Below are 23,446 nucleotides of genomic sequence, written 5' to 3'. Positions count from 1 at the left end.
TTTTCTTTAAAAAAATTAAAGGTTTTGCTTTTTAATTTTAGTTATGTAATCCAACTGGAATTGACTTTGTGTGTGTCATGAGGTAGAGCGCTTTGGAAAGTGATGAAAGTGTTCTGTATCCTAATTGTTGTGGTGGTTGCACAACTGTGTGCAGTTGTTGAAACTCAGGACTATAAAAGGTTAACTTCACTGTATACAATACAGTAAATTTATTTATTTATTTGAGGCAGGGTCTCACTTTGTCACCCACGCTGTAGTGCAGTGGCGTGATCTCAGCTCACTGCAGGCTCGACCTCCCCAGCTTAAGCAATCCTCCCACCTCAGCCTCCTGAGTAGCTGAAACTACAGGTTCGCCACCACACCTGGTTAATTTTTGCAATTTTTGTAGAGATGTGGTTTCACCCTGTTACCCAGGCTGGTCTTGAACTCTTGAGCTCAAGCAGTCCTCCTGCCTCGGCCTCCCAAAGTGTTGGGATTATAGGTGTGCACCACTACCCCTGGCCTAGTACATTGATTACACCTTGATAAATCTTTTAAAACCATCATTTGTCATTGGGGAAATGCAAACTAAAACCACAGTGAGAGGATGAGTGCATGCCACAGGACAGGAGCTAACACAGGGGCCACTGCCCCATGTTTTCTTTGTGGAACCATCTCTTCCCCATTCTCAGTCCATTCAGTGTAGGGGGCTTACTAGAGAGTGAAGTCTACTCAGGGCAGAAAATAAACCATAAAAGAAAGAGAGAGAGTCAGTGAGCGTTGAGGACATTGTTGAATCCTCTGCGCCCAGCTGTTCCCGAAGTCTGCTATTGAACTTATTCATTATTTTGCTTACTTTGGTTGGGACAATCGGGACACTAGCACAGCGGTCAGCCAGTCCATTGACTCGTAATTGTTTTATGGTGGACACCTAGCTGGACGCTCTGAGGAAAGGGATTATAACAGGAATAAAATGACCATGACCTGCTCCTTGAGGTGATGGCATCCAAAGTAGGTGAGTAAACTTTACAAGGAAAGAGCATGAAACCTGTGGTCCCTGCCCTCTGGGGGTTCTCAGTCCACCAGAGGAGAGACAGTGAAACAAATACATAGCATTTGATGCAATAAGTGTGATGAATCCCTAAATATCTCCTTGTTATATATAATATAGTCCATTGACCATATCATGCACTTTTTCACATTTAACATTTCTGAAATTAGAACATATCTGGGATCAATGGTTTATCATTGTAGTCAGTCGGGAAGCACTGGCAATGTTGCTGCCAGTGACTGTGACCTTGAACACACCGTTGCTATCGTTATCACTTCAACTTGAGTCAGGTGCTACTCCTGTTGATTTAATTGCCTTTTAAAAGAGTGTACCGTGATTCAGCACTGAAATGGAAAGGTACTGCATAGGCACAAGGCACGGGAACAGAGCAGCAAATGTCAATTTGACATTAGTCAAGAGAGTAAGCAATGTTGGAAGAATGTCTGTGGCTCATGTTTTCTTGCAACGTAATAACCACGTACTTTATAGGAAAGTCCTACAAATAAGTGATGTGATTCAAATAAATGACATGAGTTGTGTGGAAAAAGACAGAATGTGGTGTGATTCAGAGATGGACTCTGAATATGAGGAAGTTTTGGGAATACTATAATCACTATATTTACTTACATTTTCTTTTGCTTTTCATTTATTTTATTTATAAATAAAATTTATTTATTTATTATTCACTCTGTTGTCCAGGCTGGAGGGCAGTGGCATGATCTTGGCTCACTGCAACCTCCGCCTCCCCGGTTTAAGCGATTCTCCTGCCTCAGCCTCCCGAGTAGCTGGGATTACAGGTGCCCGGCACTATGCCTGGCTAATTTTTGTATTTTTAGTCAGGACAGGGTTTCGCCATGTTGGCCAGGCTGGTCTCGAACTCCTGACCTCAGGTGATCCACCTACCTTGGCCTCCCAAAGTGCTGGGATTACAGGTGTGAGCCACCGCCCCGGCCTATATTTTCTTTTTAATGTATGCACAAGAATGTACATGACAAAAAATATGGTCTAAGTAAGTCTAAAAGAGACCTTTTTCAGTGTGTTTAAAACACAAAGCAGAAGTGATAAGCAAGCTTTGCTATAGTTTCATGGGCAGCATATTTTTCTTTCTTAGAGGCATATAAAACGATGAAATCCCTTAGAATTGAATGTGCTTAGAGTCAATGAACTCTGTTGGGTGCTTATCATGGGATAGGATTCAGGAGTGTGAGAATACACAACTCGCTGTAGGAAGTTCCCTCCGCACACAGATTACAAGGTGTTAAGGGTGAAATGTTACCCAAAGGAAAGCTAACGTTCTACTTACAGGGTCCAGGGCTTTGGATCGCGCCCAAGTCATCACTGTGGATAGTAAAATAAATACCTTTCGCTTTTCAAAGTGGCTGACTTCTTCATTGAGTGCTGTGGGGTCAAAAAACAGAATGGTTATTTGGACCCATGCACAATTTGGTTTCTAAATCACATGTACTATTAGTCACCAGTAGGAGCCACTTAACACCAGGGTGCTATTACCTCGGATGCTTCGCTGACCTGTTCCCATCATCATTCTTCAAATTCCTCCTCCTTCTCGCCACCTGTATCTGAAATGCGGATTCTCGCAGGGTGTTCGCAAACAAGCATTTCAGCCTCATCAGTGCTCTCCACTGCAGCCCTTTCTCTCCACTATGCTCATCAGTTGCTTGATCCCTTCCAAGCTGAGCTCAAAATTGTGGCCCCTTCCTGTTTTCTGGCCTCTGGCCGTGGGCTTTTACTTTTTGGGAGGGTTGGTGACAGTAAGGATCATAGGATCATAGCTGACATGAATTAGAACAAGTCATGGGCTTTGTTGAATTTCCCCCACTGTGAGATAGGTATTCTGGGTTACAGGTGTGGAAACCGAGGCACAGTTTGCCCAGGATCATAGAGGGAAGTGATGGGGCAGAGAGTCCAATCCAGGCTGTCTGGCTGCCAGGCCCGTGCTGTCCCCACCATGCCACCTAGCCAGCTGCCCAAAAAGGGAGCAGGCTGGGGATGGGGCAGCAGAGGCCCCACATCAGAAGGGCCTCTTAGGAGTTCCCATAAGGCAATCCTGTTCAGTGAAAGCCATCGTGGAAGGAAGTAATTCAGGTGTGCCCGCCCTTCCCACTCCACCCCGGGGCTGTGGGCTGTAGTGGAGAGCACCGATAAGGCAGAAGCGTTTGGTTATCAACAACTTGTAGGGATTCATATTTAGGATAGAGGTAGAGGGAAAGGTGAGCATTTTATTTCCAAAGGGTTTGTTGCTTTGCAAAAAGGCTCTCTACACAGTTAAGCATTGAATCTCCTTGAATGTATTTGGCTAAAGGATTCCATTAACATATTCTTCATGATGTATAATTTTCAAGAAACATATTGAAGCTGCAAAGTGAGGTCTAATTAAACTGTCAGAGGGGCTAAGTGGTGCAGGTGCCATGGTATGATTCTAGTATCATGAGGTGATTCCCTAAATAAGCAACAAAATGAAATGCTGATATCCTGGATCTAATAAATGTATGGATTTCTACCCTAAAACAAGAAAGTGTTATTGAATGAAGTCTAAGAACACTATGATCATGTATTATTCCAAACTTTAAGTGTTACTTTTGTTTCTATTTTTAGTCTAATAACAAAAATTCTCTCTTCAATTTAATTTTGCTCTTTTAACCTTTCTGCTCTGCTGAGCTTCAGTTTGGCCTATTTTGTGAATACTCGGCACACTTTGAGGTCCTCTAACTGGGTTATTCTTTTTTATTTATGATATTTATAATAGGTCTAGAATGATCTGCTTGTTCCCCTTTGAACACATCCTTCGTCTATATGCAAATATTTTCTCTCCTTTCTAATAATGTATTCCTTTCTCTTCTGTCATCCTGCCTTCCTTCCATAGTATCTGCAAAAGGATAGGAGAATTCTAAGACATTTAAAAATAATTTAATAAAACATTGTTAAATATAATATATAGCCGGGTGTGGTGTTTCACGCCTGTAATCCCAGCACTGTTGGAGGCCAAGGATTGCTTGAGCCCAGAAGGTGGAGACCAGCCCGGGCAACATGTCTAGACCTCGTCTCTACAAAAAGTTTTTAAAAAATAGTTGGATGCACACCTGTAATTCTAGCTACTCAGGAGGCAGGAGGATTGCTTGAGGCCAGGTGTTTGAGGCTGTAGTAAGCTATGATATACTACTGCACTCCAGCCTGGGTGACACAGCAAGATCCTATCTTTAAAAAAAACAAGAAAGAAAGGATTACATATCCATTGCGAGAAAAACAAAATCTAAGACTGTGTATTAGGTAAACCAACCCCTACCTCCCAGGTGACTCTGGTGACAGACTGAAGGATATCTGACTATACTTTCTTGCAGACACAAACAAACACTCTATATCTCAAAAAGGAAGTAATTCAGCTAAAAGTTTTCGTCTAAATAGAAAAGTAAAATTTTCTTGATTATTTGAACCTCTTTATTAGAAGAAAGCAGTAAAACACTCTACATTTTAAAGCTCACGAAAGGAAATGCAGTGTCAAAGCTTGAGAAAAGGTTACATTTCCTTGAGGGGGAGAGGGTGGTCCTAAGAAAGGCCGATGCCCATCTGTCACAGCAAGAAGTCAGTGGTTAATGTCTGAAATTCACAATCGAGAGGCACCTATGGAGGCATTTTGATGTATTAAATGAGGTTGCTTGGTTGGGCGCAGTGGCTTGCTCCTGTAATCCCAGCCCTCTGGGAGGCCAAGGCAGGCGGATCGCTTGAGGTCAGGAGTCCAAGACCAACCCGGACAACATGGCAAAACCCTGTCTCTACTAAAAATACAAAAGTTAGCTGGGCATGGTGGTACATGCCTGTAATCCTAGCTACTTGGGAGGCTGAGGCAGGACAATCACTTGAACCTGGGAGGTGGAGATTGCAGTGAGCTGAGACAGCGCCACTGCACGCCAGACTGGGTGACAGAGAAAGATCTTGTCTCAAAAAAAAAAAAAATGAGGTTGCTTTGGGGGAGCATGAATCACAAAAGTACCATCTTGCTAAACACCTCTTTGTTCTCTTAGACTTGAGGTCCTTACAGTTCATTACATTTTTCAAAGCAAGATGACAGAGCAAGATCTTGTCTCAAAAAAAAAAAAAAAAAAAAAAATGAGGTTGCTTTGGAGGAGATGAATCACAAAAGCACCACCTTGCTAAACATCACTTCGTTCTCTTAGACTTGAGGTCCTTAGAATTCATTACATTGTTCAAAGCACTTTCATAATACAAGCATTCTCTACAAGCTTTCCCTGACCTTTGCCATCAGGGAACATTTGTTGAATTGAATCAAATATTTAGAGTTAGAAATAAGTCCGCCCCTCTTAAAGTCACGTGCCCCTTATACATAACTTTCTTGTGAGCACATCCCTGTTTGTTAAGTTAAAGTTTCTCTCGGGTGCCTTGTCTCTTATGTCATGACTTGTACCTTGGGGTGCCTTTTCTTATCTGTCTTTGTATCTCCCCAGTACATTCAACCCCACCTCCTTAAGCAGTGCCTATGGAATGAGTCAGGTTGAATTTTAAAAGTTAAATGTTTTGGCCAGGCATCATGGCTCATGCCTGTAACTCCAGTGCTCTGGGAGGCTGAGGCTGGAAGATGGCTTGAGGCCATCCTCCAGGGGTTTGAGACCAGCCTGGACAACATAGCAAGTCCCCATCTCTACCAAAAAAATAAAAAATAAAAATTAGCTGGGTACGGTGGCAGAAGCCTGTAGTCCTAGCTCTCAGGAGGCTGAGGTGGGAGGATCTCTTGAGCCCAGAAGTTCGAGGCTATAGTGAGCTATGATCAGGTCACTGCACTTCAGCCTGGGTAATGTTTCATTTAAAAAAATACATTTATTTTATTTTATTCTTTCTGTAGAGACATGGTCTCGTCATGTCGTCCAGGCTGGTCTTGAACTCCTGGGCTCAATAATCCTCCCACCTCGGCCTCCTAAAGTATTAGGATTACAGGCATAAGCCACTATGCCGGCCTTCATTTTTTTGATAATTAAAAATATTCTATTCTTCAGAAGTATCTATTCATATTATTATCACGGATTTCATACTTTAGGTATGTCTCAGACCAGTTTTTCTATAGCCCTACTTTGCCTAGTGTTCCTAGATGACTATTAGGTGAAGTAAGCAGCACTACAATAGCATCTCTGGAGATAAAAGAGTACACCTCACTGACCAGAGACTGCCCAGATGGCTTCCTCCACTTGCTGTGAGCTCTCAGTGATGTTATAAATAATAACGTCGCACTCCAGCAGGCGCATGAGAAGGTCTTCTCGGGAGATGGCCTGAAAAACAAAATTGACAGTCATTTGCAGCAGGCAGCTAACAAGGTAACCTTAATATTTCGATGAAATGATAATTTTCAAAATAGGTATGCTACACCAAAGAGTCCCACAGGAAACGCTTGCAGGAGGATTTCTATTTAAAATGAAATTGTGACTCTCTTCTGTGTGTAGTTTTCAAGTAACAAAGAAGTTTATGAAAACAGCTTGGAACAGATGATTTAAAAATTGCATAATAATCTTAGGTACTATTTCTGCACGCTGTTTAAGCTCCAATTCAGAAGGGAAGAATTAGAACACACTGAAAGAAAATGAGTGAGGCATTTAAAACTAATTCAAACTCTATGCAAGATTATTTGAGCAATTAGATATCACGAATCACTCAGAAGTGCTGAGGAATGATGAATGTGGATTGTCTTAGAATTCTCAAGATGGATTTAATCTGCTCTCTTTCTAGATGTAAGGTATCTTATTACAGTTGACATCTGGGAATATTTTAAAAATACAGAAACTTTTAATGATTAAAAATGTAAAGTTTATACCTTAAATAGAAGTAACTTTGCTGATCATTTTCGGTGCTTTTTTTTTGTTAATTTGAGACACAGTTTCACTCTGTTGCCCAGGCTGGCATGCAGTGGCGTGATCTCAGCTCACTGCAACCTCCGCCTCCCAGGTCCAAGTGGTTTCATACCTCAGCCTCCCAAGTAGCTGGGACTACAGGCACACGCCACCATGCCTGGGTTTTTGTTTTTTTGTTTTTTGTTTTTTTTTGTAGAGATGGGGTTTCACCATGTTGGCCAGGCTGGTCTCAAACTCCTGACCTCTGGTGATCCGCCCACCTTGGCCTCCCAAAATGTTGGGATTAGAGGCGTGAGTCATGGTGCCAGCCGGTGATCACTGTGTTTTAACTAGTCATTCCTTGCTGCATGAATACCAGTACACTTCCCAATAGTACAATACCTTGAGTACATTAAGAGAACAATAAGAAGAGCCTGCATTTCCAAACCAAGATTTGCATTATTTGTTATTCCCATTGTCCTGAACAGTAGCTATTTTCCACAGTTCCTTGACCAACTGTATTAAAGTAGAACCTTTTAAACCAAGCTGAAGAACAAAGGCAAGCTGATGCGTTTCCTCAGGAAATGACAGTTCTGCTTTGGCAAGGTAATACATCCTTGTTAAATTCAACAGCATGCACTAGGTTGCTAGTTTCTCCAGTCCTGTTCCCTAGATCCTTTTGGATGAATCTGCATTAGTTTTCTAGGGCTGTTGTATCAAACTGCCACAAACTGCATGGCTTGAACAACCAAAGTCTCACTGTTCTGGAAGCTAAAAATCCAGGATCAAGGTGTTGTAGGGTTGGTTCCTTCTAAGGGCTGAGAGGGAGAGTCTGTCTCATGCCTCTCCCCTAGCCTCTGCTGGTTTGCCGGCAATCTCTTCCTCATCTTGTACATGCATCACCCTGATCTCCGCCTTGATATTCACATGGTGTTCTACCTGTGTGCCATCTGTGTCTAAATTTCCCCTTCTTATAAGCTCACTGGTCATACTGGATGATAAGCCCACTTACATGACCTCCATTTATTTATTTAATTTATTTATTTATTTGAGACAGACTCTCGCTCTGTCGCCCAGGCTGGAGTGCAGTGGCACAATCTTAGCTTACTGCAACCTCCACCTCCTGGATTCAAGCAATTCTCCCTGCCTCAGCCTCCCGAGTAGCTGGGATTACAGGCACCCACTATTTTTGTATTTTTAGTAGAGACAGGGTTTCACAATGTTGGCCATGTTGATCTTGAACTCCTGACCTTGGGTCATCTGCCCGCTCGGCCTCCCAAAGTACTGGGATTACAGGCGTGAGTTACCATTCCTGGCTGATGACCTCCATTTAATTGGATGTCCTCTGCAAACACCCTATCTCCAAATATGGCCATATTCAGAAACACTGAGGGTTAGGATTTCAATATATCTCTTCAGGGTGTGGGAGAAACAACTCAACCCCTACCACCAGACATTCAATTCCTTCTCTGGACTGAATGTGCAAGAGGAGAGCCACTGGCAATCCTGAACAAAACATCCATTTTTACTTTACCAGTAGCATGACAGTGCGAAAGGACACTACCTTCCCAGTACACCTAGGATGGATCAAGATTCAGAAATAACACATGAAAGAAAAGAAGAAAACACTGGGAGAATACAAGGACTCAAAGATGTGTATTCTAGATGTGGTCCCAGAGAAAGGAGCTACAGCATCTATGTTTCCAGCTTGTAAAAGCAGGTGCGAGTGGTGTCCATAGAAAAACATGCACACGCGTCAAATTATGGTTGGATCTATTTAAGACGAAACAGCCACATTTTCAAGAGAATGGTTGTCTTCACCCAATGTGGAGTGACTATTTTTGTGCATTCATTTGTTCACTCAACAAACATTTGTGGGCCCTGCTTTTGACTGTAGTAAAAAAGGCAAAAATGCATAATATATAGCTGCTGATACTAAGGAGCATTGTGTGTGTGTGTGTGCGCGCGTGTGTGTGTGTGCGCGCGTGTGTGTGTATGTGCTTTCTTGAGAAGATTTATACCAAATAATTGTGGTCTAATGTAGACAAGGACCCAACCAAGCACATATGAAGCCCTTGTACAAATGAGAAAAAAGGTGACCTGCTTGGTGAAAAAATTATAAGAAGGGGCCCAGGACAGCCAACATAACAGGCTGCTCTTCAGCCCCTACTCACTCCCTTAGCCAGGGACTCTTGCACAGTGTGCAACCTGCACAGCTAGCCCCAAATGTGGAAAGGGCTGTCATAGATAGAGGCACATTTGAGGTTCGATGGACTAAGAGAAAGACATGATTATGTCTCATAGGAGAAGATACTTGAGTTGGGCTGGAAGGATGAATACGAGCTCACCTGGCAAAGCCCGGAATGCTCAGGGAATAGTAGGTGGCCTGTTGAGCCAGGTAGAGGCACCTTTCATAACCTGGACCAGGCCAACGGTTTCCATTCTCACCTCTCCCTCACCTTTTCTTTTCTTTTCTTTATTTTTGCTGGTCTTCTCTGTATCGTTCCAATTTCAGCATGTGTGCCGCTGAAACGAGCACTCTCCCTCACCTTTTCTGCCACCTTTGTGTCTTCTCCGTGGCTCCCCATAGCCCATGCTCTTTCTCTGCCACAGCCACCACATACTTTCCCAGGCATTCCCCCCTGCTTGGTGTTTCCTTCCTCCCTTACCTGTCTGGCAAGCTCCACTCAACCACGGAAGACCAGCCTCAGCCCTACCATCTCCAGTAGATCCCAACCTTCCAAGGGATGGCCATCTGCAGGACTTTGTGCTAATGGAGGCTCCAGGATCTCAAGATCAGAGCATAGGAGGCCTCGATCTGCTTGGCATGGAGCTATTTGAAGCTTCATTTGCCTGTCTTTCTAGATAAGACTGAGAACTCCTTAGGTGCGCCTTTCAGAGAGCTTTGGGTGATGCTCTGTGCCCACATTTACTGTCACAGAGTCCCTGCCAAGCCGTGAGCTCCACGCTCATCTGTGGATCCTTAGGGTACACAGGAAACATTTGCAGAATCAAATTCAGGTGAGTAGTGAGAGATGCTGGAGATCGGAACTAATGCACATGGCTATGAGAATGGAAAGGAGGGGCAGACTGGACACCTGACAAAGAGATGTGCTGAGGACCCCATGTCCAATAGGATTCAGGGTCAAGGGCAAGCGAAGAGCCCACAGCTCTCCGAGGGGTTCAGCTTTGATGGAAGGCAAGTGCACGATGAATGGGATAAAAGACACTGTTGTTGTCTACAAACTTCTGTTAGCTCTTCCTTTTCTCCAACAGAACCCCAATTTTGCTTCAGATACTCCTCAGCCTGCGGGAAATTAACTCCCTCTTCTGGCTTAAAGGATGAGCCTAATTGATCTAAGGGTAAGTGCCTGTCTCAGGAAAGGGACAATGACTCCATTCACGACAGTGAGACTCAAAGAGATGCTTGCCAGGGACTGCTGGCAATGTCCATCTTCCTTTTTTTGAGACTTTCTGGAAGTTTGCTTTGCCAGAGTGTCACTGTGTATGATGAACTAAGGCCCTGGACTGTTGCAGCCTTGCTGCCAGCCTGAAGATAAAGTCATCCCTCAAGGAGGGCAAAGCCCAGGAAGGGGCAGGAAGAGGAGCTGGAGCCTGTGGATCACTCTGAAGCTGGTTCCACTTCTGGGCCACCAGCTACATAAGCTGATGAATTTCCTTATTTATTAAGGCAGTTTGGGTCACCTCTGTTTTCTATGACATGCAGTCCAAGACAGCCCCAACTGATAGAGATAGCAAGGTCTTTAATACAAACCAGAGTACAAAGTCACACAAAGAGTGGTTTTGGGCTGGGCGCAGTGGCTCATGCCTGTAATTCCAGCACTTTGGGAGGTCAAGGTGGGCAGATCACCTAAGATCAGAAGTTCAAGACCAGCCTGGACAACATAGTGAAACCATGTCTCTACTAAAAATACAAAAAATTAGCCGGGTGTGGTGGCGCGCGCCTGTAGTCCCAGCTACTCGGGAGGCTGAGGCAGGAGAATAGCTTGAACCCAGGAGGCGAAGGTTGCGGTAAGCCAAGATCGTGCCACTGCACTCCAGGCTGGGCAACAGAGCCAGACTCCATCTCAAAAAAAAAAAAAAAAAGAGTGTTTTTGTGGGGGGTCTAATAAATATGATTTTGGATATGTTGATTTAGCAATGCCTGCAGGACAACTGGAGACTGGTCTAGGAGGCAGCTGGATTTGGAGGCTACAGACAGGTGAGAAAAGCATTAGCTATATGGGGAGCTGAAGCTATAGGGCTGGATAAAATTTAGGAAGGTCACCTTTGTAGGAAGGGAGGGAGCTCTGGGGAAAACTGCTTTTAAAGGGTAAAAAGAGGAAAAGGAGCCAGAGAAAGCAGCTGGGAAGAAGGGCTTGGGCACTTAGTCAGTGCAGAGCCGAGGCACAAGAAGGGAAGGCGAGTTTCTCTCTGGAAGCCAGGCTGCTGCTGTGAAGCCAGGTGAGCTAAGCCCTCGGGACTCAGGGGACTGCTGGTGACATTGGCCAGGGCACCTCCTGTGAAGTGTTGTGGGCAGGGCCGGCCAGCATTGGATAGACCAGTGAATGGTGGGGGTGAATGGGTGAGGCCTGCAAATGCGGGTGGTCTCCTGAAGTTCAGTGGTGGCAGGGGCCAGGGGCAGAGAAAGAGGCTGGTGGCCAGCAGGGAGGTCAAGTTAAGTGCTTTTTACCGTAGGAATGATTTGAGCATATGTGTAGGTGTAGAGGAAGAAGCCAGTGGCAAGAAGAGAGAGAAGGGAGGTGAATGAGAAAGAATACCCAGAAGACAGAGGAAGGGGGTGAATGGGAAGGTCCTAAAGATGTCTGGAGGGGATGCATCTGTCCATTCCACTAGTGTTTATTAAGGCCACTTTGTGGCAGTGGCTGTGTTAGGTGCCACAGATACATGGATAAACACGGGGATAAACAAGTCAGGGTCTCCATCCTCAAGGAGCTGACAGTCAATGTCCATGGACCCCACGATAGACAGGTGATAACAATGAGTGTGAAAACCATTATGATCTAGGCAGATAAAGGATGATATGGGAGCTCAAAAAAGAGCTCAGAATCCAAACTGGGAGTGAGAGAGAAGTAGGAATCATGAATAGCTTCCTGGAGGAAGTGACACAAGTCTTGAAGGATGAATAAGGTGGGTTGGGTTAAAAAAAAAAAAAGAGAGAGAGAAGGCTGCTGCAGGGTACAGCATGTGGAAAGCTGTATGGTAGGCCAGAGAGTAGCAGGCAGGGTAAGGGAGGAGATGGCCCGGGAGAAGAAGGGGCCACTCCTTCTCAGACATTTAAATGTCTCAGGACTAGGACTGTGTTGAATTTGTTTTGTGGAGACAGCACTGTTTCCGGAGACAGCAATGGTATATTATTCCTGAGTGGCGCATTACCAAAGGATGGTTCTCTTAAAAAAATTATTTTCATAAATATAAAATAGAGACAGGAGCTTGCCATGTCGCCCAGGCTGGTCTCGAACCCCTGGCCTTAAGTGATCCTCCCTTCTCAGCCTCCCAAAGTGCTGGGATTACAGGCGTGAGCTGCACCCGGCCTATTTCTCCTTCACAGACAGCACCCATCATGGCACAGACTCATCTTGGATAATCCTGGGCAGAATATGCTGGAGAGAAGAATTGTATGAGTCTGAAAGTCCAAATTAGATCCATCCTTTCCCACACTATCTAATTTAAACTCTTTGCTTTGGCCCAAAATTGAAAGTGGGGTCAATGAGGTAAATCTCCATCACAGCAGAAAGCCATTCCCTCAACCTGGCCATGTCTGTGGAAGAGAGGGGAGGGGAGACAAATGGTAAAACAAGTTGTCAAGGCGTTGGAGCCGAAGGCGACTCTTCCCTCTGTCTACTCCTGGCCAGAGCCTCCGGGACTTACAGAGTACGTCTCCACCGCAAAGTCAGGCCGCGGGCTGGCAGGCTTGGACAGCGTGCCCACAATCTGGAATGTGCCTTCCTTCACTTTGGTTGAGGAAGCTTCCAGCGTAGTTGACTTATTTTCATCTTCCTCTTCCTCTTCCTCTGTAATTTCTTCAAGTGAAGCCCCAACTACACAGTTAGATAGAAACTGCAAGGAAACAGAAATTTCCCAAATGTTGTAAGAACAAATTAGAGTCAGGGAGCCAGTGAATGACGATTCTAGAAACTTACCTTTCCTGAGTGCTTGCTGGGCACCAGCAAGGCAAAGCAGATGCTTTGCACACTGTCATTTCATTTAAGTTGATTGAATTCCTGGAGGAGTGGGTACTGTTATAATTCCCCATTTTACAGGTGAGGGACTCAGGGTCAGAGAGCTTCATTAACTTGTTTCTGGATACTGCACTCCTCTAGCAGCAGGCAGAGCTGGGTCACAGGGATGACATTTGTGTTGTCCAACAGAAATGTAGAAATGTAATAGGAGCCACATAGGTTATTTTATTTTATTTATTTTTAAAGATGTGGTCTTGCTATGTTGCCTAGGTTGGTTTCAAACTCCTGGGGTCCTCCTGCCTCAGCCTCCTGAGTAGCTGGGACTACAGGCACTTACGTAGTTTTGAATTTTCTAGAAGCAACATTTTAAAAAGTGAAAACAAAGGGTAAAATTAATTTAAATGCTCTGAGGTCGGGCGCAGTGGCTCATGCCTGTAATCCCAGCACTTTGGGAGGCTGAGGCAGGTGGATCACATGAGGTCAGGAGTTCGAGACCAGCCTGGCCAACATAGTGAAAACTCATCTCTACTAAAAATACAAAAATTAGCCAGGTGTGGCGCCGCACACCTGTAGTCCCAGCTACTGAGGAGGCTGAGACAGGAGACTTGCTTGAACCTGGGAGAACTGCTCACTTGCAGTGAGCCGAGATTGTGCCACTGCACTCCAGCCTGGGCAACAGAGCAAGCTGACTCTGCCTTTAAAAAAAAATGAAATGCTGTGGTATTTAATGCAATATATCCAAAATATTATCAACTTAATATGTAATCAATATAAAAATTATTGAGATATTTTATTTTTTTATCTGAAATTCAATCTGCAGTTTACACTGACAGTACATCTCCATGTGGACTAGTCACATTTCTTTTTTTGAGACAGAGTCTCGTTCTGCTGCTCAGGCTGGAGTGCAGTGGTGCGAGCATAGCTCAATGCAACCTCAAACTCCCGGCCTCAACCAATCCTCCTGCCTCAGCCTCCCGAGTAGCTGGGACTACAGGTGTGTGCCACCACGCCTGGCTAATTTTTTATTTTTATATTTATTTTTGTAGAAATGGGGTACTGCTGTTGTTGCCCAGGCTGGTGTGGACTAACCACATTGAACACATAAGTGTTCAATGGCTACATGTGGCCAGTGGCTGCAGTATGGAATAATGAAATAGACAGAAGTTGGCAAAGTTTCTCTTCCTGTTTTCCAAAAGCTATCCTTAGAAGTGGCCTCCGTGGTGGTGAAGAGTTTCATTTGTTTATATGTCAATAACTACTTATATATGTCCACAATCATTTTATTTTATCTATTAAGCATATATAAATAATGATGGAATTACCATACCTTGGGAATAAAAAATTATAAAACCAAATAAACAGAAAGTCCCACCTCATTTATTTTGATAGAAAACAGTCCAGGTTAGCATGCAAGATTGCCAGCTTCAACCTCCTATTGGAATATATTTCTCCCAAGTAAATTATGTATGTTTTCATTTCATTTATCTCTCAAACGTACATATTCAATTTTATTATCCCCTTTCACAGTTGAGGAAATTGATGCGCAGCAAAAAGAGATGGGGCTAGGGTGGCATTGCTCAACTGGGCTGTAAGCCTAACGACGAGACACAGCTTCCATTTCTCTCATATTCCTTATATTCCCACTCCCATGTTCCTTGGAGGAGATGATCAGTAATTACCTGGAATTTGAGAAAGGCCCTGATTAATTAAGGACCAACTAGAAAATTCTGTTATTGCAAAGCTTTTGAAAAAGATCTCTGTACAGAGCGTGGTGGCTCATGCCTATAATCCCAGCATTTTGGGAGACCAAGGCAGGGGGATTGCTAGAAAAAGATCTCTGTATACTAAAAGAAGTTTCATTATAAAAATATTGTTATAAAAAATAATCAAGATCTTTGAGAGACCAAGGCAGGCAGATCACGAGGTCAGGAGATCGAGACCAGCCTGGCCAACATGGTGAAACCCCGTCTCTACTAAAAATACAAAAATTAGCTGGGCATGGTGGCACATGCCTGTAGTCCCAGCTACTCAGGAGGCTGAGGCAGGAGAATCGCCTGAACCCAGGAGGTGGAGGTTGCAGTGAGCCAAGATTGTGCTACTGTACTCTAGCCTGGCGACAAAGCGAGACTCCATCTCAAAAAAAAAAAAAAAAAAAAAAAAAAAAAAAAAAATCAAAATCAAAGGGGATTAAGGAAGGAGATAAATTCCCTTCCCTCATTCTTTTTTTTTTTTTTTTTGAGGCAAGGTTTTACTCGGCCCTATGTATACCTCCCAGGCTGAAATGCAGTGATGCAATCACAGCTCACTGCAGCCTCAAATTGCGCTCAAGCAATCCTCCCCACTCTGCCTCCTGAGCAGCTGGGAAGGTAGGCGTGTGCCACCATGCCTAGATTCTCCTTCATTCCTAATCTCAACCATGTTCATGTCCCCTCCCTTTTTCATACAGGTGACCCTTAAGCCACACAGGTTTGAACTTTGTAGGTACACTTGTCCACTTATTTTCTTCCACCTCTGCTACCCCTGAGACCAGCCCCTCCTCTTCATCCTCTGCCTCAGCCTATGCAACATAAACACAAAAAGGATGAAGACCTTTAGGGCAACCCACTTCTGTTTAATGAATAGTAAATATATTTGTCTTCTTTATGATTTTCTTACAAACATTTTCTTTCCTCTAGCTTACTTTATTGTAAGAACGCAATATATTTTATGTGTACAAAATACGTGTTGACTGTTTATGTTATTGGTAAGGGGTCCTGTTAACAATAGGTTATTAGTAGTTTAGTTCCGGGGAGTCAAACGTTGTACACAGCCTGCAGTCCCAGCTACTCAGGACACTGAGGTGGGAAGATCACTCGAGCCCGGGTACTCGAGTCCAGCCTGGGCAACGTTAATGAGACCCATGTCTCTAAACATACATAAATAAATAAGAGTTATGTGCAGATTTTCAACTATCTTCTCTATATGTGTATCTTTTTTTTTTTTGGCAGATTTTTACTCTGTCGCCCAGGCTGGAGTGCAGTGGTGCGATCTCGGCTCACTGCAAACTCTGCCTCCCAGGTTCAAGTGATTCTCCTGCCTCGGCCCCTGGAGTAGCTGAGATTACAGGCACAAGCCACCACATCTGGCTAATTTTTGTATTTTTAGTAGAGATGGGATTTTGCCATGTTGGCCAGGCTGGTCTCGAACTCCTGCCCTCAAGTGATTCACATGCCTTGGCCTCCCAAAGTTCTGGGATTACAGGCGTGAGCCACTGCGTCCTATATCTGTATCTTTTTGAAAAGCAAAACCCCTAGCCCCTGCGTTGTTCAAGGCTTCCCACTGAATTTAGAGTATAAATGAAACTCCCGACCAAGGCCATCCATGTCTGTGCTAGCCTCTGCTCCACTAATCTATGTAATACATTTCTATGGAGCACAGACCATGAATGCATCCCTGCTTAGGAGCTGACTGGGCCACATTCTGGACTCCGTGGGCCCTCTCCTCCATTAAAAAAAATAAATAAATAAATAAACATTATATTTCTCAATTGCATGCTGTAGAGACAAACACATTCATTGACTCTAAGATTTGTTTCCTTCTGATTTTAAAAGAAATTAACACACTTTTTGTGGGCCCCTAAAAGTCTCATGGGCCCTGGGCACAGTACTTGCTGCACCTAATGAAGAAGTGGGCCCAGGAAACCTGGTGCACTGCCCCCTAGCCACTGTGCACACAAAACCCACCAACCCTATCCCTACTTTGGAACCTGTGCCTTTGCTGTGTCCTCTGAGAACTATTTTCTCTGGCTTGAGCCTTATCCTGTGTATGTTAGATTAAATGTCACCTTTTTGTTTTTTGAGATGGAGTTTCACTCTGTCGCCCAGGCTGGAGTGCAGTGGCGCAATCTTGGCTCACTGCAACCTGCACCTCCCGGGTTCAAGCGATTCTCCTGCCTCAGCCTCCTGAGTAGCTGGATTACAGGTGCCTGTCACCACGCCCAGCTAATTTTTATATTTCTGGTAGAGACAGGGTTTCATCATGTTGATCAGGCTGGTCTCGAACTCCTGACCTCAGGGACATTTTCTGTGTATTTTCTGTGTACAGATAAATCATCTGTCTTCTCTATGTCTGTATTTTTTTTTTGAAAAACACAAATAAGATTATACTACACCTGTGTGGTAATGCTTCGTTTCTTTAAAAATATTTTGTTACAGTTTTGTTTGTGTCTTTGCTTCTTCTTTCCTACCTTTTCTGATAATTTGGAAGATGTATCATGTGTTTAGAGTCCCTTCTGGTAGATATAGGTCATATGTAATATACATATATATATAATCTTGTATAATTATATGCCATATATATATAGGTATATATACACACACACCTAAATTATATTCCTTAATCTCTGGTTTTTGTTTTTTTGTGTGTTTTTTTGAGATGGAGTTTCGCTCTTTTGCCCAGGCTGGAGTGAAGTGATGCAATCTCGGCTCACTGCAACCTCTGCCCCGTGGGTTCAAGTGATTTTCCTGCCTCAGCCTCCCGAGCAGCTGGGATTATAGGTGCTCACCACCATGCCCAGCTAATTTTTGTATTTTTGGTAGAGACAGCGTTTCACTATGTTGGCCAGGCTGGTCTCGAATTCCTGACCTCAGGTGAACCACCCACCTCGGCCTCCCAAAGTGCTAGTATTACACCACGCCCCACCCTAAATCTCTGTTTTTTGATGGATGCATTTTAGAAGGTATACAGGGTTGAATAGTGTCTACCCCCACCAAATTCCTGTCCTCTTAGAACCTGTGAATGTGGCCTTATTTGGAAATAGGGTCTTTGCAGATGTAATCAAGTTAAGATGAAGCCATATTGGATAGGGTAAGTCCTAATCCAACAACTGGTGTCCTTAGAAGAAGAGGGAAGTTTTGATGCAGAGACACAGGGGAGAGAACACCATGTGAAGAAGGTGGCAGAGATTGGAGTGTACTAGCCAAGGGGTGCCAAGAATTATTGGCAACTACCAGAAGCTAGGAGAGGGGCAAGCAACAGTTCTTCCCCTGGAGCTTCCAGTAGAAACCAACCCTGCTGACACCTTGATCTTGGACTTCTGCCCTCAAGAACTGTGAGAGAATAAATTCTGTTTTATAAAGTCACCCAGTTTGTGGCAACTGGTTACCACAGCCCTAGAAAACTAATACAGATGGCACATACTGTAGCCTCATCCTATTTTAAACAGATTTGTCCCGTTCGAAAGTGCAGTCATTAGCCTCAGAGAAGTCTGTTCATGGTGAGGTTAGATTTCTCTGTAGCTCTAGAGTACAGAATTAAGATCGATGGGTCCTACCCACGGAGAATGATAAAATCATGGCTTTCTTTTGACAACTGGTCATATTAGCACGAAGGGCCTCAGAGCCCTTTTTTTGAATATCTTCATTCTCCAGGGATAAAGACAGAGAAAGGTGAGAAACTTAATGGAACTCAGGGACCCAAACAGTGTCTGGTCCATAATAGATGCTCAAAAACCATATATTGAAGGGATGGATGAATGAAAAACGCTTCATGGGCAATATAAAAATTTGATATACTCATGCCTGTAATCCCAGCACTTTGGGAGGCCGAGACGGGCGGATCACGAGGTCAGGAGATGGAGACCATCGTGGCTAACACGGTGAAACCCGTCTCTACTAAAAATACAAAAAAAAAATTAGCCGGGCGTCGTGGTGGGCGCCTGTAGTCCCAGCTACTCGGGCTGAGGCAGGAGAATGGCGTGAACCCGGGAGGCGGAGCTTGCTGTGAGCCGAGATCGGACCACTGCACTCCACCCTGGGTGACAGAGGTAGACTCCGTCTCAAAAAAAAAATTTTTTTTTTTTTGATTTATTTTCTCGTTTAGCTGCCCGCTGCAAAATCGATGGAGGGGTAGAAAGCGAACCTAGTAGGAGGCAAGAGACCTGGACTCTCTGTCCAGGTTCTGGCCTCAACACTCTATGTGATCTTGGGCAAGTCCCTTCCTCCCTGTTAGCCTCCGTTTCCCCTCATTAAAAGGAGGAACAGGGGATGGACCAGTGATGTCCAGACACCTGGGCTTCCACGTAGGATCCCTTGTCCAGCCTGGGTGCAGACTGGCGTCCAAGGGGCATTGGTGGTGCCCAGGACGCGGGACCCTCCCTGAAGAAAGGCCCCGACAGCGCCCTGGGGCGCAGACCCTCGCTGGGTTTGCGGACCGGGGCCCGAGGGCTGGGAGCTGAGAGCTGGCTTGAGGCTCTGGGCCGCCGCCGCCGCTCACCTTCCCGATGTTTCCGCTGCTATAGGAGTCCAGCAGGTTTATAAACACCCTCTGGATCCGGATAACTTTCTCCGTGGGAGCAGCAGTTTCCTCTTCTTCAGCCATGGTGGGAGCCGCGCCGGTTGCTAAGGTGAAAGCGTCACTCCGCTTGCCAAGGAGGCGGGGCCCGGGGCGGGGAGGCGGGGCAGGTTCTCTCTCTGGGGGCGGGGCCTGGGCGCCGGGCACGCTTGCCGAGCTGGGAGGGGCGTGTCGTGGGCGAAGCAGGGAGAGCCGGGCGCTGGGCGGGGCGTGCCAGGCGGGGCAGCGCGTGTTGTGCCCGGCGCTAATCAGGGCGTGCCAGGCGGGGCGGGGCGTGTTGCGCCGGTCGCTGGGTGGGGCGAGCTGGGTAGTGCGGGGCGTGTCGTGCCTAGGGGCTGGGAGGGGCGTGCCGGGCAGGGCGGGGCGTGTCGTGCCGGGGGGCTGGGCGGGGCGTGCCGGGCAGGGCGTGGTGTGTCATGCCGGGGGCTGGGCGGAGCGCTCTGGGCGATGCGGGGCTCGGGTTCGCAGTTGCGCGCTCTCTAGGCCGCTGGGCGCCAGGCGGATGTCCCGGCGAGTGCTCTCCGCGGCGCCGCGCGTGCAGCCCGGGTCTCACCCTGGCTTGCTGCCCACTGGGAGCCCTTGGGCAGTGCACGGTTTCTTTCGGAGTCTCCCTGGGCGTCTGTCCCAGGGGGCCATGTGATTGCTGTGCCTTTTTATCTCCGTTGTTGGTAAAGTCTGGAATCATATCCCAGTGTCCGCTGACCCGATGACTAAAAATAATGAGGATTCTGAAGAAGAGGGAATGCCCCACAGCCTAGGCCTCTCCCCGACGCGTGGGAGTTTCTGAGCGCGCTCCCACGGGGTGCTCTAGCCTTGGTGACTGGACGTAAGCCTCAGCTGCGAAGAAAAGCTGTTGCCATGGAGTTTCGGGCTCCGGAACGCCCGAGCGACGCTAGCGTGGTCCCGCCGTGGGCAGTTGCGGCTTGGTCCGCGGGCTCAGCTCCCTTGGGGGATGTTTCCAGACGCAAGTTCCAGGAAAACCCCTGGTGTTGGCTGGGAGCGACCGGAGGCCGTGGGTGCCCAGGATTCGCTCACACTTACCAAGGGACGAAATTTAGACTTGACCGTTCCAGACGAGATTATACATGCAGTTGCTGAGATAAATCCACAAATTAAAAGATAACATTCAACTCGGTGATCGCTGGACCATAAAGGTTGTAGTGGACTAAGAATACATCCCGCAGTTCCCTTGGAATAGCCTGATCATGTTGAACTGTTTTCATGCCTTAAGCATTAATTAACTCGTCAAATGCAAATATTTAACACTTGCAGCAATTGTATGTGCCTGGTTTCTTCTCGTTCTTTTTATTTTATTGTTTTTAATAGAGACAGGGTCTCACTATGTTGCGCAGGCTGGTCTCTAACTCCAGGGCTCAAGAGATTCTCCTGCCTGGTCCTCCCAAAGTGCTGGTATTACAGGCATGAGCCACGGCACCAGTCTTCTTCTTCTAATTTTTCATTTTTTTTTTTGAGACGGAGTCTCACTCTATCACCCAACCTGGAGTGCAATGGCATAATATCAGTTCACTGCAAACTCGCCTCCCGGGTTCAAGCGATTCTCCTGGCCTCAGCCTCCGGAGTAGCTGGGATTACAGGCGCCTACCACCATGCCCGGCTAATTTTTCTATTTTTAGTAGAGAGATTTTCAGCATGTTGGCCACGCTGGTCTTGAACTTATGGCCTCAAGTGATCCGCCCGCCTCGGCCTCTCAAAGTGCTGTGGTTTACAGGTGTGAGGCACCTCACCTGGCCTTTTTTTTTTTTTTTTTTAAAATACTGGTTGTTTCAAAAAACGGAGGTGGCCCACGATCTCTAGACAGCTTGGAGGCGTTGGGCTTTTAGTCACTTAGGAGACTTGGCTTTGAGTTTCAGCTCTCCAGTCATTTGTGGGAGGCTGGGACCAATCTTTTAACTTCCCTAGGCTGTCAAATTGCCTGTGAAATAGTAGTGATACCACTAGCCTAACAAGGCTGTTAGGATTAAATAAGACACATGTGAAGCATTTTCTGAAGTGGTCTCCAAAGGTGAGAAACTATTGCTTTTTTTTTTTTTCCTGCAAGGCTAAGGCACACTTCTACAGATGGGAGCCTTTATATTTCGTTTTTCTGTCCCCACCCCGTTTTCTTTTTTATGCATGCAAGTCTCATTAAAACTTGTTTTGAAAAACTAACACTTTGAGGTTTTGCCAACTCAATTTGGGAACAGTTTGCTCATAGCAAATTTATTTTTTATTTTTTTGAGACGGAGTCTTGCTCTATCCTTTAGGCTGGAGTGCAGTGGCGACCTTGGCTCACCACAAACTCTGCCTCCTGGGTTCAAGCCATTCTCCTGCCTCAGCCTCCTGAGTAGCTGGGATTACAGGCACATGCCACCACACCCGGCTAATTTTTCTATTTTGAGTAGAGAAGGGGGTTTCACCATGTTGGCCAGGCTGGTCTTGAACTCCTGACCTCGTGATCCATCTGCCTCAGCATCCCAAAGTGTTGGGATTACAGGTGTGAGCCACCAGGCCCGGCATTTTTTTTGCTTTTTTTTAAATCAACAAGAAAGTAGTGTCAGTTTAAATGTAAAAGTATTCATGCAAGATCAGTGCAAAACTTAGAAAATATACTTCATCATTCTTTCAAATGACTTACTAGTTCAACTATTCTAAAATTCATCTGATTCAAATTTTTAGTTTATCTCTGCATTCCTTGTTGATATGCAGTTAAGCAGGTAAATACTTTGAAAGTTATTCAACCAGTCATGTTAACAATGAAATATTATAACTTACCTGTTTCTTTCATGAAATGAGCTTGCCATAGTTACAAGGGAGATGGCTTCTAGATAATTTTATATATATTGATAGGTTAGAAAAGGAGATTTTTTTTTTTTTTTTTTTTTTGACACTGAATCTCACTCTGTCCATCAGGCTGGAGTGCAGGGGCAATCTTGGCTCACTGCAACCTCCACCTCCCGGGTTCAAGCAATTCACCTGCCTCAGCCTCCCGAGTAGTTGGGATTACAGGCGTGTGCCACCATACCCAGTTAATTTTTGTATTTTTAGTAGAGACGGTTTCACCATGTTGGCCAGGCTGGTCTCAAACTTCTGACCTCAGGTGATCCACCCACCTCAGCCTCCCAAAGTAGAGGTGTGAGCCACCACGCCCGGGCCAGCTATTCTGCTAATTCTATTATACCAACTAATGTATGTTTCCTTTGTTATTATTTCCCTCTTTTAAAATCAGTTTTCATATAAACACAAAGTTAACGTGATGGCTTTTACTAACACATACTGTATGGGGGACAGCCAGTGGAGTCAGAAGACTTGGGTTCTGATCCAACTGCGCTGCTCACAGGCAGTTGCTGAGCAAGTTGCTCAATCTGTCTCTCTCACCCGTATCATCCAGAAAATAAAGGGATTGGAAAGAAAGTTCTGAAGTCGATGTGGCACCTATCAGAATCTCAGTGTTTTCTTACTACTATGTTCCTCAACATTCAAACAGCACATTTTATGTTTTCGAACACCGGGGAGAGAACAGCACAGTGTGCAACAGAAGAAGCTAATGGTTTTAAGTACATTAGTAACAGCCGGACCTGGAGGAAAGGTGGGAAGAGTGTCATTATGGGAAATGAGGTGTGCACTCTTCATAATCATACTGCCTCTTCAAGGATCCTGGGAGCAGACACAACTCAGCAAGGCTTGGTGCTTTTGCTAGACAGCCTCTAGCTAGCTTAAACCCCACATCTATTGCATTTCCTGCTTCTAATTAGTACATACAAGCTAATGTATAAAATGTGAAAAAGCATTAAGAAAATGAAAATTACCTATTTTATCACCTAGTGATGACTACTAACAGCCTATAATCTTCATTTCTTTGTTACATATACAATTATTTTTCAAAACACAGTATGTATAGTTTTATGTCCTTTTTTTATGTAGCATAATTTTTTCTCATTGCCATTTTTTCATGATTGTTAGTGGTTGCATATTTTTCCATCAAAAGATGTAGTATAACTTTACCACTCTTTAGAGTCTTCCCAATTTTTCATTAG

At 45.1% G+C, this 23,446-nt stretch overlaps 1 protein-coding gene across 1 annotated transcript in view; it reads right to left on the bottom strand.

The window, feature by feature from the left end:
* AK7 (adenylate kinase 7) overlaps window positions 1-19,472 on the bottom strand; it is a 97,929-nt gene extending 78,457 nt beyond the window's left edge. The window contains exons 1-4 of the mRNA XM_001102256.5: window positions 19,335-19,472; window positions 12,772-12,960; window positions 6,216-6,324; window positions 2,334-2,428 (exon numbers count right to left, since the gene is read on the bottom strand). Coding sequence (XP_001102256.3) covers window positions 2,334-2,428; window positions 6,216-6,324; window positions 12,772-12,960; window positions 19,335-19,439 — 498 coding nt within the window. The 5' untranslated portion in view covers window positions 19,440-19,472. The remainder of the gene's footprint in view (window positions 1-2,333; window positions 2,429-6,215; window positions 6,325-12,771; window positions 12,961-19,334) is intronic.
* Between the last annotated feature and the right edge of the window lie 3,974 nt (window positions 19,473-23,446).

The sequence above is a fragment of the Macaca mulatta genome, chromosome 7 (assembly GCF_049350105.2).
Source record: "Macaca mulatta isolate MMU2019108-1 chromosome 7, T2T-MMU8v2.0, whole genome shotgun sequence".
NCBI classification, from domain to species: Eukaryota; Metazoa; Chordata; class Mammalia; order Primates; family Cercopithecidae; genus Macaca; species Macaca mulatta.
The sequence above is the reverse complement of the archived record's forward strand: the minus strand, read 5'-3'. Positions and strand labels throughout refer to the sequence as shown.